We start from the raw sequence: 19961 nt of genomic DNA, 5'->3' as shown, positions 1-19961 counted from the left end.
TACTTGAGTGTTGGAACGTTGAAATTGTGTAGAGTTTTTATGGAATCAACTTATTTTTATAGAAAAACCATAAGAAAAAAATATTTTTGCGTTCCAAAGGTCTCTCTCTAAGGCTTTGTTTAGTTCGCAAAAATTTTCAAGATTTTCCGTCACATCGAATCTTTGGTCGTATGCATGGAGCATTAAATATAGATGAAAATAAAAACTAATTGCACAGTTTACTTGTAATTTGTGAGATGAATCTTTTAAGCCTAGTTACTCTTTGTTTAGACAATGTTTGTCAAATAAAAACGAAAGTGCTACAGTAGCTAAAAACAAAAAATTTGCTAAGCCCCCTAGGCGGCTAGGCCAGTGGCATTCAATAATAATGTGTTGCAGCATGTGCTATCTGCATCATCTAAGGCCTTGTTTAGTTCCGAAAAGATTTCAGATTTTGGTACTGTAGTATTTTTATGTATTTATGGCAAATATTGTCCAATTATTAGGCTCAAAAAATTAGTTTCGTAAATTACAGATAATCTGTGCAATTATTTTTGTTTTTCTTCTATATTTAGTGCTTTATGCATGTGCTACAAGATTTGATGTGACGGGGAATTTTGAAAAGTTTTTTGAATTTCGGGTGAACTAAACAAGGCCTAAATGTGCTTTGAGATTTATGGTGTTAAATAAATACTTCACACTCTCTCTCCTCACTGTTTTACACTATTGATTTTAAATTGCACAGATTTTGATGTGTTGTTGGACGTTATAGATATTGCCTGCCAAAAATGTAAAAGCAAAAACTGCCAACACCGGCCTTCTATCGTTTCAGAGTGGACCATTGCATTGCGCACACGTCGTGCTAAATTCGCTCGCGCCAGCCGAACCCCGGTGAGGTGAGGTGAGGTGAGGCGTGGCGCGGAGGCGGTGACCGCTCCGCTCCGGCAGAGGCAGAGCGCCGCAAGGGCCAAGGCCAGCCAACGTGCCAAACCAACGCGAGTTCGCCGCTGCCCGAGCCCCCTTTGCGTGGGAGTGGGAACGAAGCGGAGCGAGCCGCTCCGGGCTCGCGGGCCTGAAGACCTGGCCCTGCCCCACGCCTGGCTCCACCAGTCAGCCGCGGCGCTGGCGATACACAGCACAGCGGCGACCGCGCGAGGGAGGGGAGGGACCGCCTCTCTAGGGCTAGCGGAGCGCGCGGCACTGGCCGTGGCAGCCACCGCGCCGCTCGCGTCCACGTGAATCGCACCGCCACCACCACCCGCCGCGGCCCGCCCGGGCGATGGCACAGCCAGCCAGCCCCCACCCAGAAAAAACCCAACCGCCCACCACCCATACCCAGCGCCCGCCTTATCCTCCTCCACCGCCGCCGCCGCCCCGCCCCCCCCCCCCCCCACCCCCCCCCAACTACTCGTCCTCACCCCCACCCTAGTCGCCGCCCGCCCCCAGATCTAGATCTGAGCCTTCCGTGACCAGATGATGGCCGACGACCCGCCGCGGCGTCCGCCGTCGGCGCTAGCCAGGAAGAGCGCGCCGGCGCAGCCGTGGTCGCACGTCGAGACCATGCACCTCATAGACGCGTACGAGGAGCGCTGGACGGCGCTGCGCCGCGGCCAGCTCAAGGCGCACCAGTGGGAGGAGGTGGCGGCCGAGGTCGTCGCCCGCTGCGCCGCCACACCGGGGGTCGTCGCCCAGCGCAAGACGGGCACCCAGTGCCGCCACAAGCTCGAGAAGCTCCGCAAGCGTTACCGCAACGAGGGCGCCCGCCCCGTCACCTCGCTCTGGCCCTACTTCCGCCGCATGGATCGCCTCGAACGGGGCCCCCTCGCCGCCTACCCGGCCGCGGCTGGCTCCCCGCCTGCCGCCGACGGCGACGAAGAGGATGAGGAGGAGGAAGAGGAGGAGGAAGAAGAGGAAGACGCGCAGGAGGAAGAAGAGGAAGAGGAAGAGCTCGTCCCCCGCAACAACCACACCCGGAGCATCAACGGCATCATCCGGGAATTCGGCACCGGCCTGGCCCCGCGACACCCGCAGCTGCAGCTCCACGCGCCGCCGTCTTCCATCACGCCGTCCACCGCGCCCCCGCGCAAGAGGGTGGCCTACGAGGCGTTCCAGGCCAAGGCCGCCGCGGCGGCCAAGGCCAAGGACGACGACGACGAGGCCGTGGAGATGGCCTACGGCGGCGGCTCCTCTGGGCGTGGGGCCGGCGCGCAGCTGTCGGCTGTGCTGAGGGATTTCGGCGAGGGCGTGATGCGGCTGGAGCGGCGGCGCATGGAGGTGCAGTGGGAGATCGAGCGCGGGTGGCAGGAGGCGGACGCCCGCCACGCCAGGATGCTGCAGGACGCGCAGCGCCAGCTCCGCGACACCGTCGCTGCCGCCTGCGCCTTGCCGCCGAAGAAGGCCAGGAGGGACCATGGAGACTCGTAGCAATAGCAATTGACACCGTCGTCGGTTAGTGATGCTGATGCTAAAATGCTAGTAGCAGGGGAAGGCATCCCATCCCATCCCAATTGGATGTTTCCTTCCACTTCTGCTCTGTTAGCAGGGAGGGAAGGATGTACTTCTTTTAACTATGTTTATTTATGTTAATCTTGCGTTATGGTGAACGGTGGCGACGGTTAGCAGGCTAATGTGATGAAGCTGATTTTTTTTAGTGAAGTAGCTACTGAATATTTTTGTTTGTGTTGCTAATTTTATGTGGTTCGCTTTTACAGTCCTTGTGACAAAGATTGCAACTGCATGTGTTTGGCATCCCGTGGAACTGCACATACTTCCGGTGATTAGTGGCGATGAGGCAAGTATCTGACGATGTTCGACCCGCTTGTCACGACAGTTGTGCTTAGGCCTTGTTTAGTTTTAAAAATTTTCAAGATTCCCCGTCACATCGAATCTCGCGACACATGATGCATTAAATATACATGAAAACAAAAACTAATTGCACAGTTCATCTGTCAATATATATGAAAACAAAAACTAATTGTCACGAATCTTTTAAGCCTAGTTACTTTATTTTGGACAATGTTATCAAATAAAAACGAAAGTGCTACAGTGTTGTTTTCCAAAAAATTTTGCGAACTGAACAAGGCCTTATAGAAGGATTTAAAAATCTCTGCTTTGTTTTCCTCTGTTTAGTTCCTAAATTTTTTGCTTTGGGCTACTGTAGTATTTTCGTTTTTATTTGACAAATATTGTTCAATCATTAACTAACTAGCATCAAAAGATTTATCTCGCGATTTACAGGTAAAATATACAACTAGTTTTTATTTTTATCTACAATTAATGCTTCATGCATGTGCCATAAGATTTGATATGACGAGGAATCTTAAAAAAATTTCAGTTTTTGGGGTGAACTAAACCAGGCTTCAGAACGAAACCCTTGTCATGACACCATAATAATGATTCATAAGGAAGCCTACGTTACGCATGGTCAGTACCAGCAGAATAGGCCCACATAAAAGCCCAATGGAGCCGGCCCAGTCCGGTCTCTCCTCTCCTCTCCTCTCCTCTCCAACCAACCAAACCGGTGGCCTCGGCCGCCCGGCCGTCCCCGGCCACGACATCATCACCCAGCCCCAACCCAATGCTGCTGCCGCATCCCAGTCCCTTCGCGCAGCTCCGCGCCAGCTCCTCCTCTCCGGCCGCGCGCCTCCGCTTCCGCCTTCCGTTCCTGTACTCTCCTTTCCCATCGCCGCTCCTCTCCTCGCCATGTGCCCGACCCCGATGGCCGCCGCCGATTCGCGCCGACGCGTCCGGTACGTAACCCCACGCTCACGGCCTGACACACTCTCGGCTCACTTGCACCACACTACCACAGTCACACTCGCCCCACCGCACCTCGATTCGTGCTAATCCCGTGGGCATTTCGCAGGCGAGCCGGTGCTCGGCGGTCGCCGCGGCGTCTTCGGCCCCGACTCGCTTCTCTCGGCTGCGGAGCTGCTCTGCCTCGCGCCGCCGGCCATCTGCTCGGTGGTCTGCGCCGCGCGCCTCGTCTTCCTGCCGGCTAGCGCCAGCGCCGGGTCGCCGCCGCTGCTGGTCCTGCAGTACGTGCTCTTGGTGGGTGCGGTGGCCATCGGGAGCCTGATACGGCGGAGGCAGTCGGGGCGACTCCGCCCGGGATTGACGGGGAGGGTGGAGAAAGTGGAGGAGGCTGTCAGGGGCATGGTGGCGGCCGTTGCTGTGCTCTCAAGGACCGTAGAGAAGCTTGGCCTCAGGTTTAGGGTGTTGCGGAGGACTCTGAGGGACCCTATCACTGAGGTATAGTCGTGCTTATTTTGTCACAGTTGCTACTTGCCAACTCATTGGACTCTTGCGTGCTACTAGGTTGTGAATTTTGAGAGAGCACAAAATATTCGATTGATTTATTGCTTCAAATTAGATGCCAAAAATCGAGGTGAAGAAAATAGAGTATTCATGTTTGTTGAGTTGATACTAACCTACTGTTTCTTTTGAATCACATTGCTGGTGTACAGCCTCATTCAACCACCTGCCTGGGTCTATATTGTATGTCTGTATGATCATGTGCTAATTAGTAGGCTTGCACCGTATTTAGCTTAGGCCTTGTTTAGTTCCAAAAAATTTTGCAAAATAGGAATAGTGTCACTTTCGTTTGTATTTGATAAATATTATCCAAACATATACTAACTAGACTCAAAAGATTCGTCTCGTCAATTCCGGCCAAACTGTGCAATTAGTTTTTATTTTCGTCTATATTTAATACTTCATGCATGCATCTAAAGATTTGATGTGACGGGGAATCTGAAAAATTTTGCAAAATTTTCTGGGAACTAAACAAGGCCTTAGTTGTGAGAAATATTAAATGTGTATAAGCCTGTAAGAAAATAAGCACTTGAAATGTAGATGGTTGCTAAACAGCATTTAAGGCCTTGTTTAGTTCCCTGGGTGAAAAGTTTTCGGGCACTATAGCACTTTCGTTTGTATTTGACAATTATTGTCCAACAATGGATTATCAGCCGAATCTGCAAGCCGTTCAGCAGTGTTTTTCTCTCAGAATAAATCAGCAAACAGTACTTTCTGCCATGGTTTATCAGCCAAACGAAAGCATGGTTATTTCTTGTGTGTATTTGTATTGGTGTAATAAAACTATTAGCTATGCATCTTATATTTTGAGAAGACCGGTCTATATATGCATGACATATGTTTGCTTTCTCAATATCATTAGCTGTTCTCAATTTGCACAAATTGCTTTTGAAAAAAGAAGCATCTCTTTGAGATAATAATACCAATGATTTATTTCAGCCATATTTCTTAGTGACACGCAAGTCTTTCTGGGATGATCTGTGATTGTTCCTGAATAAACCATAACATGCTTGCACTGCTATAATTGCCTCCATTTGGCTTCACCTATTATCGCTTTCTTCCGCAGACAGCGGCTTTAGCGCAGAAGAACTCTGAAGCCACTCGTATGCTATCTGCACAAGAAGACCTCCTTGAAAAGGAAATTGGTGCAATTCAAAAGGTTCTTTATGCCATGCAGGTGATGTATCTTGGCTGTTTGCTTTGACATTTCTCAAAATCTCAATTTCTTGAGTAATCTTTATTATTACTCCCTCCATCCCAAATTATAAGTCATTCCAAGAATCTTGGAGAGTCAAAGTATTTTCACGTTTGACCAAAATTATAGAGAAAAATACTAAGATTTGTAACGTAAAGTGAGAATACTATAAAAATATAATTAAAGAAGAATCTAATGATACTTAGGTAGTATCATAATAATAATTATTTTATCATATAAATTTGGTCAAACTTACAAAAGTTTGACTCTTCAAGATTCTTGGAATGACTTACAATTTGGGATGGAGGGAGTAGAAAAGTTTGCTGAGATATATATTGTGGTTCTGCTTAGTTCATTAGCCGGTTATGGTTAGAATGAACACAGCACCACATGTATTCATATGGTTAGAATGAACACATGTATTCGATATGTTGAGATAAATATTTGAGTAGGTTTTAACAATTTGTCTTCCCCTCCTACTACATATGCTCACATGTATATTGTAGAACCTAGTTCATGATAATACCACAGCGAGATACTACCAGCGTTTCAGAAATCAATTGGATGTTGGTCAGAGTTTGCCACACAGTAGGTACAGGCACACCGATTTGGCGCAGAAATTAGTTCCTTTAAGGTTGGCAACAAATAACAAACAAGATGGATTTGGTGTGTTTGGATGACTTCCACAGCCACACTTCCTTAAAATTAATTTTCTAAGGTGTTGTTCACCACTCCTTAGGCAATAATGTTTGGCAAAGAGATGAGTCTATCACGGGGCGTAGGCATAGCAGAAAAAGTGTGGCAAGCCACAACCACAACTGTGGCCGGAAATCAAACCCTACGCCAAATCTAATTGCATCATTGGGATATATATTTTCCCCCTTCCAGTGCATGATATATATTACCTTTCCTGCTGAAATTATCCACCCGATCAGTGATTTTCGTTGTTTGCTGAAGACTCGGAGATAATTCAGTTCTTTTTCCTTACTAATACTGGAAGGTAATGCTTGCTGTCGGTTAAATAATTCACCTTTGACTAAAGACGTAATCTCTCCTGCAGGAACAACAGCAAAAGCAACTTGACCTAATCCTTGCGATTGGTGAAGCAAGCAGGATACTGGATGGCAAACAAGACTTGTTAGACGGAGACAGTGCTAGATCTTCCAGCGCAAGTCCAGTTCCAGAACTGGAGAACAAACAAGTAGAAGCAGAATCTGAAGCAGTTACAGGAGGAAACAACAACTCCTGATTTTATCTTCTGAAATGGAAACAGGACGCATCCAGAATAGACCAGCGGTTTGGTTTCTGTCCGCGAAGATTGAGGAGCATGAATGAATGGTTATAAAGCGTCACAGCTGGTTGTACAGGGCTTTACACTAACTACATTGTGGGCAAATACAATCCAGGAGGATTGTACAGGGCAAGCTGGTGTATATTCACAAGACCCTGTGACATTTTCTTATTTCTGTTTGGTCACCGATAGCTTTTCCACGGCTTTGTACTAACCACATACATCAAGTCATTGATTGATGACATGCAAATGTTGATTGATACGGACACCACCGATGATGGACTAATCTCGTTCAATGTTCCTGTGTACATGTGTAATGATGTGCAATGATTCAGTACTGTCCGTTTGCTTCTCTAGGCTTGTACGCCTGTAGCAATGTACTCACTTCGACGTTCATTGCAAGGTCTTGTTTGATACGGAGTAGCATGGTGGTCTTGCACGAGTAAAAGCCTGAACAGTGCTAGTCAACAGGAAGGAAAATCAGGCGTCAGGCGATGACAATGCCATTGCGTAGGTGGCCGCCACAGGCTTTGAGTCTGTTTCATCATGAGATTGGGCTGCCTTTTAGAGGCTGTTAACTTCAAATTACCTGTTGAATCTGTAAGTCATTTAACAGTGTTTTTCTTTCAAAAAAACAGTGAATATTAGTTTCAGCCATAATTTTTCAAACAAGCAAACAGGCTGCCTTCATTTCGATAAAAAGAGATAAAATAGAAAAGGACTAATACTTAGTACTATACATGGAGAAGCTAGAACTAGCCAAAACTCCACCAAATAGGACCTTAGTTTGTTATGAACATTTGTCCAAGCCTTTCAGATCGAGGTGTTTCACCGGCTAACCGTCCTCTTGTATGCATGTAGAATTGTATTGTAATGTACTCTAGATGGACAAGGAAACCAGATCCGGTTTATAGGAGAGTAATGTGTACTTGAGCAGCAGGATGCGTGAAGTGCTGCAGGAGCCTGAAGTACCGCAACCGGCGTCCTCCCAGCCTCCCCAGTCCCCGTGCCCGTGCCCATGCCCATGCCCATGCTCTTGTCCTGCTGCTGCATTTGATAGCGCCTGGCACTCCCAATACTAGAAACTACATGTAGTTTCTATATTTTTTTTTCGATACGAGGGATCTTTTCCATTTCCATTCCATCAACGGAAATACAGTTCATACAAAGAGTTTAGAGAGGATCAGAAATCCAGAAAACGACGCTTACTACTACCCGAAAAAGACGAACTACAGTATTATCAACTATCCCCTCACAACCACTGGACATAAGAAAGCCATCAATATGAATTACATCCAGGACGAAAACAGACATCTAGCTACTTCAGCAGAACAAAGGATAACAAAACAGCAGCTGCAGAACCGCAGAGCACTCAATTGTCGTCGGCATCGTCATCTCTTCCTTTTATCACTTCTTGATCTTGGGGACCTTTAGCTTTACCCACCAATTGCAACGCAATCTTCAGCATTGTTTCAGCACCAGCAGACAATTTTTCCTTGTCCAGGTCTTCAAACAATCCTCGTCGCCGTAGAGACGAGGTCAACGGAAGCAGAGAAAAAGCTCCATCACCCAATCCAGAAGGGGATCCACACCTGAGTGAGGTTCCTCCCGGAACCGGATCCGCCGCATGGTTTCCCCGTCGGTGGAACCCCGATGAGCAGCCTTCACGCTTCCCTGTACCACCTCTCGAACCTTCCTGCTCCATTGCATGATTGTCCCATCGGTGGGGCTGCGACGGGGGACATTCCTCTCCTCTGCATGCGCTTCTGCACACCCAGCTCCTTCCGGACCCTTCCCCGGTGTGGAGATTCCCCGTCGACGGTGCTCCGGAGAGGAGTCCTCCCGCTCGCCTAGAATCGCCTCCCCTGTTTCCTACATGTAGTTTCTATAGATATTAATTTTTATAGACACTATATATAAAAACTATGGTTTCAATGACTAGTTTCTATACAATAATTTTTTAATTCAATCATATTCATTCTCTCTCAATTCTCAACCAATCATATCACTTTATGTCTTAGATTTTGCGTAGATATGGTTTCTAACTTAAACCCCGTTTCTATGATTTTTGCTCTCTCTCTTTAATAACTACCTTGCCACATCAATAAAATGCTTAGGTGATACTATAATAATTAATGTTTATGGAAACTACTGTGGTTTGGGAGTGCTCTCGGCAAGCTCGCTCTCTGGATGGAGGATGACATCATGGCAATGATGCGTGCGTGCAGCATTTCCGTGCCTCTGCTTCTTCTCTGGACGACCTCATCATGATCATTAAAACCACTGCGTGCGAGTGCGACGCCAGTCTGGAGCTCGTTCACTGTTGCATTATTAAGTGGCATTTAACACATGCTGAGATGTGTCTGTCCCCTGTGCGCTCCGTCATGACTCTCGTGTCAAGAGGTGTACTGTAGGAGTAGTCACACAAACCACTATCATTTGTCAATGATGCCAGCCCCCAAGAATCGAATCCTGTATATAATTCATGCATTTGATGCATGCAACTACCCTTGAACTTGCACTAGCGCTAATAATACTTCGCATGGATTGTGGAGAGCTAGCTACTACTACAGTACTATGAACATGTTTATATTTGACTCAAAAACATAAGTACCGTTAGCTAATTTATTTTGAAAAAAAAAACATTGTTGAACAGCCCCGGATGTAACTGTAGCTCTATTCCGGATCAAACTCTATAACGACGTTTGACTAGGTTTATGTAGAGAGTTTTTATAAATTAGCGGAGGGGAAGATATACAGGCTTTGTTTAGTTAAAAAAAATTGCAAATTTTTTTAGATTCTTCACATGGAGCATTAAATATAGATAAAAATAACGAATTGTATTGTTTGTTTGTAATTTTTGAGATGAATCTTTTGAGCCTAATTAGGCCTTGTTTAGTTCCGAAATTTTTTTGTTTTTTGGTACTGTAACACTTTCGTTTTATTTGGTAATTAGTGTTCAAACATGGACTAAGTAGACTTAGAAGATTTATCACGTAATTTACAGGTAAATTGTGTAATTTGTTTTAATTTTTATCTATATTTAATGCTTCATGCATGTGTCGTAAGATTTGATGTGACGAGAAATTTTTTAAAAAAATTATTTTTTTAGATGAACTAAATAAGACCTTAGTCTATAATTAGATAAATATTTATAAAATACAAACAAAAGTGCTACAATATCTATTTTATAAAAAAATAAACTAAACAAGACCATAGTATATTTATGTTTAACAATGCAGTTTAGACTTGAGAGGCGGAGGCTGCCAAGAGCGAAGAAGAGCAGCAGGGCAATATAGAAACTAGGGCGAGCAGGGCGGGCCAGCCTTAGGTTCTCTTGGGATTGACGTGAAACTCTATGGAAATTTTAGACATTAGTATAAAATAAAAAGAAGTTTTTAGAGTATCCAACGGAGGTTGAAGACATCTTAGACATCTTGGACCATCATGTGTGGTTCAGTCCATATAGAAAACCACAACCCACAAAGTGCAATAAGAATACGATCGGCCTTTCTCACGTTTCTTACTATTGTCGACATCTGACTTTCTGGTCGTCTCTCTCGCTAATTCACAAACTTACGGAACCTAAGAACCTGCGCCGGGCTGCAGGTATCTTCATTTTTTATTTTTCCTTTTCATATTGTTAATTGTTTAAAATTTTATTAAGGATGAATCATCGAATGATTTGGTGAAGTCAGTTTAGAACTATTAGTATTACTCCCTCCATCCCAAATTGTAAGTCGTTCTAAAAATCTTGGAGAGTCAAAGTATTTTTATGTTTGACCAAACTTATAGAGAAAAATACTAAGATTTGTAACGCAAAGTGAGTATATTATGAAAATATAATTAAGGAAGAATCTAATGATACTTAGTTGGTATCATAATAATAATTATTTTATCATATAAATTTGGTCAATCTTAGAAAAGTTTGACTCTGCAAGATTCTTGGAATGACTTACAATTTGGATAGATGGAGTAGTATGTATGGCTTCTCTTAATTTAAGGAACAAACTTCTCTAATTTTAATGTAGAAACTATATGCTGAAAACTATAATAGTTAAATTATTATGTTGTTGTCATTGATTATTTTATAAATTCGCCTAGGCCTTGTTTAGTTCACCCCAAAAAGCAAAATTTTTTCAAAATTCCCCGTCACATCGAATCTTACGCCACATGCATGGAGTATTAAATATAGACAAAAATAAAAACTAACTGCACAGTTTACCTGTAAATCACGAGATGAATCTTTTAAGCCTAGTTACTCTATAATTGGATAATATTTGTCAAATAAAAACGAAAGTGCTACCAACTTTTGAGTTTTCGGAACAAGGCCTCGCTCGTCTCCATAGGTGTGCAGCTTGCGCGGAGGAGGCCTCGAGCGACTGCCCGGGGAGGGCCTACCACTCTCCTCGGGCCTCGTGCTAGTACTGGAGGGTGGAGGAGGTTGTGGAAGACAACCTGGCTCTGGGGTGCTCTTCGCCATGGCCGCAAGCTTGCAAAAGAAGAAATGAGGCCTGTTGAGTTTCCAAAATTTTTCAAAATTTTCGTTATATTAAATTTTATGACACATATATATATAATATTAAGTATAAATAAAAATAACTAATTTTATAGTTTGATTGTAATTTACGAGACAAATTTTTCAAACTTAATTAATTCATAATTAGACAATAAATATTAAATAAATCAAAATTTTCACAAACGAAGGCTTTGTTTAGATGCAAAAAGTTTTTGAATTTTGACACCGTAGCATTTTCGTTTTTATTTGACAAACATTGTTTAATTATGGAGTAACTAGGCTTAAAAGATTTGTCTCGTAATTTACAAATAAATTGTGTAATTAGTTATTATTTTTATCTATATTTAATACTTTATACAATTGCTACAAGATTCGATATGACGGAAAATATTGTAAAGTTTTGGGGTTTTGGGCGTATTTAAACGAGGGCCTTGTTTAGTTCACCCTAAAAACCAAAAAGTTTTCAAGATTCCTCGTTACATCGAATCTTGTGGCACATGCATGAAACATTAAATATAGACGAAAACAAAAACTAATTACGTTGTAAATCACAAGACGAATCTTTTGATTATAGTTAGTCCATAATTGAATAATATTTGTCACAAACAAACGAAAGTGCTACGGTATCGAAAACTTTTCGCTTTTCAGGCCGAGGTATAAACCAGGCCTGATTGATCACGAGGTTACAATTTTAAAAAGAGAGAAAAAGGACGGGGAAGTAGTAGTGCACCGTACCACACGCAATGGAAAGCAAGCGACCACTGCTGGCATGTCTCGTCGGACAGGGGCCAGCCAAGCAAGTCCGTCCGTGCAGCCACGGGACGCCTTCCGTACGCCACGAGCACGGCCCTCTCTTCCTCGGCGCTCGCTTGGGGGCCCCAGCGCCAGCGATGGGCAGGCCGCGGCTCTGCCCGTCTCACCGCACCGCACAGTGAAAGCGATGCGCCGTGCCCGTGCACGCTGCCATGCCGTGCTTGTCCTTGCCATGGCCTTACGCTCCTTTTTTTTTTTTCCCAATGGCAATGGCAAACTGAAACTGTTCACGCCATGGGTGCTGTTGCATCTGACGCTTCCAAACACGCGATCAAAAACCACACGCGCCCAACAATGCCATTGCCTATACGTAAACCTACACACACAGTCAGTGTTTTTATTATTATTATTACTGAGTACGTACTCATGATGACTGCCAACACAACAGTAATACTGGTACATCACATTAACCAACCTGCTGCTGATTTTGTTCACAACGTTTTATTTTTTTTTGGTTTTCAAGTTGTGACCACGAACGGAATGGATATATACAATGTGAGCACGACACGAGAATCCGGACGGCAACACGACACCAGCACTGGCACTCGCACCGACTGCAATGTCCCTTCCACCTTCACCGTCTACACGAGCGGCGTGGAGCACTGCGCCGTCGCGGGGTCCCACATGGCCGGCAGCAGGAACCGTCGCCCTGCCACCCCGACGGCGTTGTAGCTAGCTCCCGTGGCGGCGTCCACGCGCACCTGCCCCGGGTACCCCGGGTACGCGCCGTTGCCGAACACGCCCGCGCACGCCGACACGGCCTCCAGCGGCGCCTCCGCGGGGCCCTGGAAGAACCCGCCGCCGTAGGGGTTGGTCACGGCGCCCGCCAGCAGCGTCGCCAGCGTGATCACCGCGCCGTCCATCCCCACGTCCGCGTTCGGGGACACCAGCGGCGCCGCCTGCGGGCCGTACGGTGGCTGGTGGAACGGCCACGCGCACTCCCCGGGACACTGCTCCGCTGGGTTGCCCACCCACGCGTACGCGAACCGACCGCGGCCACCGCGCCCGCTGCTGCTGGTGGCGTTCCGGGTGGAGGAGGAGGACGATGCGTGCAGGCCGCAGCGGGAGAGGCAGAACCCGTCCACCAGCACGTCCGCCGCCGTCACCACCACCGCCACGGTGCCGCGGTGCGGGCCCAGGCGCGACGCCAGGGACGCCAGCGAGGACTCCGAGAGGCGGCGGCCAAGGGACAGCGTCGGGTCCACCACCTGCCGGCCCAGCGACAGCCGCGCCGCGCCCGGGTGGTACCGCGCCGTCGTGGCCCACCACGCCGCTACGGACGCCGTCCCCGACACCGAAGGGGAAAGCGACAGGATGAAGTCGGCCACCACGGCGCGCTGCGCCGGCGTGAAGCGGCCGTACCAGAGCAGGTTGACGGAGTAGTTGCCCGTCAGCAGCTGGCCGTGGTGGTTGGTGAGCGTGACGGGAGGCTGGCTCACGAGGAACAGCTGGCGCGGGGTGGCGGCGCCGGCTCCGGTGGCGGTGGCGGCGAGGAGCAGGATGAGGAGGAAGCGGGCGAGGCGGTGGGGCATGGCTGTCATGGTCATGGAGAGCATTGTTTCCGGTGGGAGGAGGAAACGAGGGACGGACGGGAAGCTGTGACTGGCCGAGGGGTTTTATAGGGGTTTATTAGCTAGAGCCGCGCGTGGACCCGGGCCAGGCCGATGTGGATGTGGATGGGTGGGCGCGGTCCACTGGGCCGGGCGCGACTTTTCACGACTTTTGTTCCCTTTTTCTTTCCGTACTGGGCCGGACACAGACAAATCATTTTGGTCCTTGCGGTGGGTCCCTCCCTCGGTGCTGTGGGTGGGGGCATTTCGCCAATGCCTGTTTTTAGAAAGTTTCAACATTACTTTGTCACATTAAAATTTTGGCCGCATCAGTATTAAATATAAATAAAAAAATAACTAATTGTACAGTTTATCTATAATTTACGAGACGAATTTTTTAAGCCTAATTAATCTATAATTGAATAATAATTATCAAATACAAATAAAATAACTATCGTAAGCAAAACTAAAAAATTTTCTAAACTAAACAAATTTAGTTCATTCTAAAGCTTTTTAAAATTCTCCGTCAAATCAAATCTTACGGGACATGCATAAAATATTCAATATAAAGTAAATCGTGAGATTAATTTTTTGAGCTTAGTTAGTCCATAATTGAGTAATAATTATCAAATTAAAACGAAAGTGTTGTAGTGCCTGAAACCAAAAAAAAATTGAAACTTGTTTAGTTTCTAAAAAACTTTACAAAATTTTTCTGATTCTCCGTCACATCAAATCTTTACGGCACATGTATAAAGCATTAAATATAAGTAAAAAAGATAACTAATTACACAGTTTAAATTTAATTTGTAAGACGAATCTTTTGATCCTACTTAGGCTATAATTGAACAATATTTGTCAAATACAAACGAAAGTTTTACTGTTCACATTTTGCAAAAATTTTTTGCAAAACATAACATACGAGAGGTTGGCCATCATCATCATGCTGGGGGAAAGAGCAACAGTCATGGCTTGCGAAAACACGGGCGGGTATGAATCCATGTCTTCTTGCAAAAGGTTGTACAGCTGTGTACATCACCGGAATTCATGGCCGGCGCGGCGTCACGGACAGGTCTCCTCTCCTGTCCATCCTCTCTCATAAATCCGATCCGACCGCATGGCTCCGCGCGAGAAGGGTACTGTTTAAGGCCCCGTTTTAGATCTATTTTTTAGACTGTAGCTATTTTATTTCTATTTAACAAATATTATCTAATTTTAGATTAACTAAGTTTAAAAGATTTTGTCTTATAATTTATACGTAATTAATATTTTTTAATTTATATTTAATGTTTCATACATTTGTCATAAAATTTGATGTGACGAATAATCTTATAAATTTTTAGGTTTTGAGTGCATCTAAACAAGACCTCAGTTAAAGTTTTAACTCACGTCACATCAATGTTTGATATATGCATAGAGTACCAAATATAGACTATTTACGAAAGTAAAAACACAGTTAAAAAGTAATTTGTGAGATAAATCTTTTAAGCCCAATGAGTCCATGATTGACACTAATTGTCAAATAAGACGAAAATGCTACAATACACGTTAACTTTAACACCATCAACCAAACACCTCTTAAGGCCTTGTTTAGATGTGAAATGTTTTTCGATTTCGATAATGTAGCACTTTCGTTTGTTTGTGGTAAATATTATTTAATCATGGACTAAATAGGATCAAAAAATTCGTCTCGTCATTTACAGACAAACTGTGTAATTAGTTTTTGTTTTCGTCTATATTTAATGCTTCATGCATGTGCCGTAAGATTCGATGTGACGAGAAATCTTGAAAACTTTTTGGTTTTTGGTGGGAACAAAACAAGACCTTAAATTGGTCAATTTTTTTTTGTAAAAAACTGTTTCCTCCCTTCGTTCACAGATAAATATATGTCTCGTTTCTTGACTCAAAATATATTAAATAATGTCAATATTTATATTTGCAAATAAGTATATTATAAAAATATATTTCATATATTAAATATGATAAATATTAGTATATATATATATATATATGGTCAAAATTCTAAAAGTTTGCCTCCTTGAAAAACAAGATTTGTATTTATTTGTGAACAAAGAGAGTACACTTTTGTTTGTAATTAACAATTACTTGTCCAAGGCTTTGTTTAGTTCACCCCGAATTCCAAAAAGTTTTCAAGATTCTCCATCACATCGAATCTTGCGGCACATGTATGAAGCGTTAAATATAGATGAAAAATAAAAACTAAATACACAGTTTGTCTATAAATCGCGAGACGAATCTTTTGATCCTAGTTAATTTATGATTGGACAATATTTGTCAAATAAAAACGAAAGTGCTACAGTAGCAAAATTCGAAATTTTTTCGGAACTAAACAAGGCCCAACTGAAAGGTCCTAATATGGCTAGAGGGGGGGTGAATAGCCTATTTAAAAATTCTACAAACTCACTAGAGCAAGAGGTTAGTAAATAACAAAGCGAAGCTTTTTGCTCTAGCTCTAATAGGGTGTTTGCAAGCCACCTATCCAACAATTCTAGTTGATATAATCACTAGGCACACAAGAGCTATGTCACTACTTACACTAGAAAGCTACCTAAAGTTTCTATACAAGTAAGTAAGCTACTCTAGTTTGCGGGAATGTAAATGAGATGGTTTGAACTTTATACCGCCGCGTAGAGGGGATGAACCAATCAATAATATAAAGTCCAATCACCGGGAGAAATCCAATGAACAATCACAATGGAGACACACAATTTTTCTCCCGAGGTTCACGTGCTTGCCGGCACGCTACGTCCCCGTTGTGTCGACCAACACTTGGTGGTTCGGTGGCTAAGAGGTGTAGCACGAACCTCGTCCTCACTAGGACACCACAAGAACCTACCCACAAGTGAGGTAACTCAATGACACGAGCAATCCACTAGAGTTACCTTTCGGCTCTCCGCCGGGGAAGGTACAAGACCCCTCACAATCACCGGGAGATGGCCACGAACAATCACCAACTCGTGCCAATCCTCCTCCGCTGCTCCAAGCCGTCTAGGTGGCGGCAACCACCAAGAGTAACAAGAAAACCGTAGCTAGAACGATCCCCAAGTGCCACTAGATGCAATCACTCAAGCAAATGCACTTGGAATCACCCCCAATCTCACAAAGATATTTAATCTATGAAGGAGATGAGTGGGAGGTGTTTGCTTAGGCTCACAAGGATGTTATGTATGCTAGAATGCCAAGAGAGTGAGTCCCAAGCCGGCCAAACACGTATTTATAGCCCCTCAAACAAATAGAGCCGTTGGCTCTTTCACTGGGCGAAATACGGGGTCACCGGACGCTCTTAAAGGGGCACCGGACGCTCAACACCAGCGTCCGGTGCTCCAACGTCAGCCGCGTGTCAGAGTCTAACGGTAACCTGCAGAGCACCGGACGCTTGAGCAAGTTAGCACCGGACGCGTCCGGTGCACACCGGACTCATGCGCAGAGAGCTCCGCAAACTTGCAGGGTCACCGGACGCGAGCCACCGGACGCACCCTGAGCGTCCGGTGCTCACCGGACTCATGCGCAGAGAGGTTTGCAAAACCTCCTCACACCGGACGCACACCACCGGACGCTCAAGCCAGCGTCCGGTGCCTATCGTCCGGTGCCTTACCCTAACTGGGCCATGCACCAGACGCTCAGACGCAGCGTCCGGTGCTCCAGAAGCCAGCGTCCGGACTCCCGCGACTTCTCCAAATTTCCCACCGGCGCAATAGAAAATATGCACTTCATTTTCTCAAAAAAAGCGCCGAATCCCGCCTCGCAAGCTCGGCGGGAGGGAGAGAGGAACCCATCCTCTCTCTACCTTTGAAACTCCACCTCCTTTTAAAAGTGTGCCAACACCACAACGTGTGTACCAACAAGTGCACGTGTGTTAGCATTTTCACAATCATTTTCTTCGAAGGAGTTAAGTTAGCTCACTAGGTTCTAAATGCATGCGCATGAACAATGACACCTAGTGGCACTTGATAACCGCTTAGCCAAAGAATTCACCTCTTTATAGTACGGCTATCTATCCTAAATGTGATCACACCCTCTATGGTGTCTTGATCACCAAAACCAAAACCCTAAGCAATACCTTTGCCTTGATCTCCAAAGGGTTTTGTTTTCTCTTTCTTCTTTTCCAAGTTGAGCACTTGATCATCTTGTGGTCATCACCATCATCACCATGATCATCACTTGCTCCATCACTTGGCATATACCAACCTCATTAAGTCTACACACACTTAGCATAGAGGTTAGTACTAGGGTTTCATCAATTATCCAAAACCAAACTAGGGCTTTCACCAACATAAACTCAAAAGGATAGAGCAGTCCAAGGCCTTGTTTACTTCCTAAAAATTTTTGTAAAATACTCAAGATTTCTCATCACATCAAATCTTACAATACATATATCCATGAAGTATTCACTATACATAAAAAATAATTAATCGCATAGTTTGTATGTAATTTGCGAGACGAGACTTTTAAGACTAATTAGTCTATAGTTAGACAATAATGATTAAATACAAAAAAAATGCTACACTAATATGTAAAAAATTTTGGCAAGTAACCTTCTTCTGTTACCAAAATTTTTCAAGATTTCTCGTCACGTCGAATCTTTGTACGCATGCATTGAGCATTAAATGTAGATGAAAATAAAAACTAATTGCGTAGTTTACTTGTAATTTGCGAGACTAATCTTTTAAACTTAGGCCCTGTTTAGATTCTAAATCTTTACATCCAAAACTTTTGTTTGTAAACTTTACATTCCAAATAGATGTTTAGATGCTTCCTAAATTTTTTGGTCTGCAACACATAAGACACGGACTCCTAAGCAAGTTTATACAGTTTTGGGGTTTCAAGGTCTCAAATTTTAAATCTTTACATCCAATGTTTTACAGACCCCTGTTTAGATCCGTTTTTCTAAAAACCTAAATGTTTTGGCTGTTTGGCTTCATAGGCCTTAGTTACTTCATAATTAGACAAAAATTGTCACTTACAAACGAAAGTGGGCTAAGACCTGTTTAGATTTGATTTTTTTTGCCAAAGTGGTAATATTTTTTGTGATGAGAACTTTAGCTCAGAAGTCTGACGCACTTGAAAAATTTTAGGTGTTTACTTTGGAATTTTTTTTCTGACGCAACTTGAGCTACATGCAATTACAGTTCCATAAAAAAATTTCCCTTTTGGCCAAAAAATTTTTCAAATCTAAGGCATTGTTTAGTTCCAAAAACTACCAAAAAAATTTCAGGATTCCCCGTCACATCGAATCTTGTGTCACATGCATGAAACATTAGATATAAATAAAAACAAAAACTAATTGCACAGTTCAACTGTAAATAACGAGATAAATCTTTTAGGCTTAGTTACTTCATGATTGGACAATGTTTGTTAAATAAAAACGAAAATGTTATAGGATCCGAAAGCAAAAGTTTTTCAGAACTCAACAAGGCCTAAACAGGCACTAAGACCTTGTTTAGGCCTTGTTTAGTTCCAAAATATTTTGCAAAATCGACACTGTAGCTTTTTCGTTTGTATTTGACAAATATTGTTCAATCATCGACTAACTAGATTTAAAAGATTCGTCTCGTCAATTTCGACCAAACTGTGTAATTAGTTTTTATTTTTGTCTATATTTAATACTTCATGCATGTGTCTAAAGATTCGATGTGACAGAGAATCTGAAAAATTTTACAAAATTTTTTAGGAAGTAAACAAGGCCTTACTTCCAAAAAATTTGGCAAAATAGAAATAGTACCACTTTTGTTTGTATTTGACAAATATTATTCAATTATGGACTAACTAGACTCAAAAGATTCGTGTCGTCAATTCCGACCAAACTGTGCAATTAGTTTTTATTTTTGTCTATATTTAATACATCATACATGCGTCTAAAGATTTGATGTGACTTTTGAATCCAGTGCCAGCTTTGCAGTTGCCGACATCCAAAGGCTGCCTCCTGCCACTGTGTTTGTGCACGCTTTCGCAGAGATCGAGGGCACCAAGCTTCTACAGGCCTCCTTCTCCCGGAAGGAATTTCACGAGAACCTCCGTAAATACGGACTTGTTTAGTTTAAAAAAAATTTACAAAATTTTTCTGGTTCTCCGTCACATCGAATCTTTAGAGGTATGCATAAAGTATTAAATTTAGACCTTGTTTAGTTCACCCTGAAAACTAAAAAGTTTTCAAGATTCCCCGTCACATCGAATCTTGTGACACATACATGAAACATTAAATATAGACGAAAACAAAAACTAATTACGCAGTTTAGCTCTAAATCACGAGACAAATCTTTTGATCCTAGTTAGTCCATAATT

The 19961-nt window shown here is 43.9% G+C and overlaps 3 protein-coding genes across 3 annotated transcripts; 2 read left to right on the top strand and 1 right to left on the bottom strand.

The window, feature by feature from the left end:
* LOC8055378 (trihelix transcription factor ASIL1) lies at nt 1379–2687 on the top strand. Its single transcript, XM_002445939.2, has one exon. The coding sequence runs from the start codon at nt 1453–1455 to the stop codon at nt 2401–2403; it is 951 nt and encodes a 316-aa protein (XP_002445984.1). The 5' UTR covers nt 1379–1452; the 3' UTR covers nt 2404–2687.
* On the top strand, nt 3496–7087 carry LOC8067040. The gene is made up of 4 exons (XM_002445938.2): nt 3496–3728; nt 3845–4230; nt 5360–5470; nt 6549–7087. The coding sequence occupies exons 1-4, from the start codon at nt 3557–3559 to the stop codon at nt 6735–6737; spliced, it is 858 nt and encodes a 285-aa protein (XP_002445983.1). The 5' UTR covers nt 3496–3556; the 3' UTR covers nt 6738–7087.
* Nucleotides 12419–13976, bottom strand: LOC8055377 (protein EXORDIUM-like 2). The gene has a single exon (XM_002444794.2). The coding sequence runs from the start codon at nt 13665–13667 to the stop codon at nt 12693–12695; it is 975 nt and encodes a 324-aa protein (XP_002444839.1). The 5' UTR covers nt 13668–13976; the 3' UTR covers nt 12419–12692.

Source organism: Sorghum bicolor, chromosome 7, assembly GCF_000003195.3.
Source record: "Sorghum bicolor cultivar BTx623 chromosome 7, Sorghum_bicolor_NCBIv3, whole genome shotgun sequence".
NCBI lineage: Eukaryota > Viridiplantae > Streptophyta > Magnoliopsida > Poales > Poaceae > Sorghum > Sorghum bicolor.
Note: the sequence above shows the minus strand (reverse complement) of the source record. Positions and strands in the feature narration are given on the sequence as shown.

What these genes read in the sequence shown, in the direction of transcription:
- LOC8055378 (XM_002445939.2), top strand. Translation starts at nt 1,453, where the DNA reads ATGATGGCCGACGACCCGCCGCGGCGTCCGCCGTCGGCGCTAGCCAGG.
- LOC8067040 (XM_002445938.2), top strand. Translation starts at nt 3,557, where the DNA reads ATGCTGCTGCCGCATCCCAGTCCCTTCGCGCAGCTCCGCGCCAGCTCC. An exon ending in GATTCGCGCCGACGCGTCCG is followed by an intron (nt 3,729 to 3,844) that starts GTACGTAACCCC and finishes GGCATTTCGCAG; the next exon opens with GCGAGCCGGTGCTCGGCGGT. An exon ending in TGAGGGACCCTATCACTGAG is followed by an intron (nt 4,231 to 5,359) that starts GTATAGTCGTGC and finishes TTTCTTCCGCAG; the next exon opens with ACAGCGGCTTTAGCGCAGAA.
- LOC8055377 (XM_002444794.2), bottom strand. Translation starts at nt 13,667, where the DNA reads ATGCTCTCCATGACCATGACAGCCATGCCCCACCGCCTCGCCCGCTTC.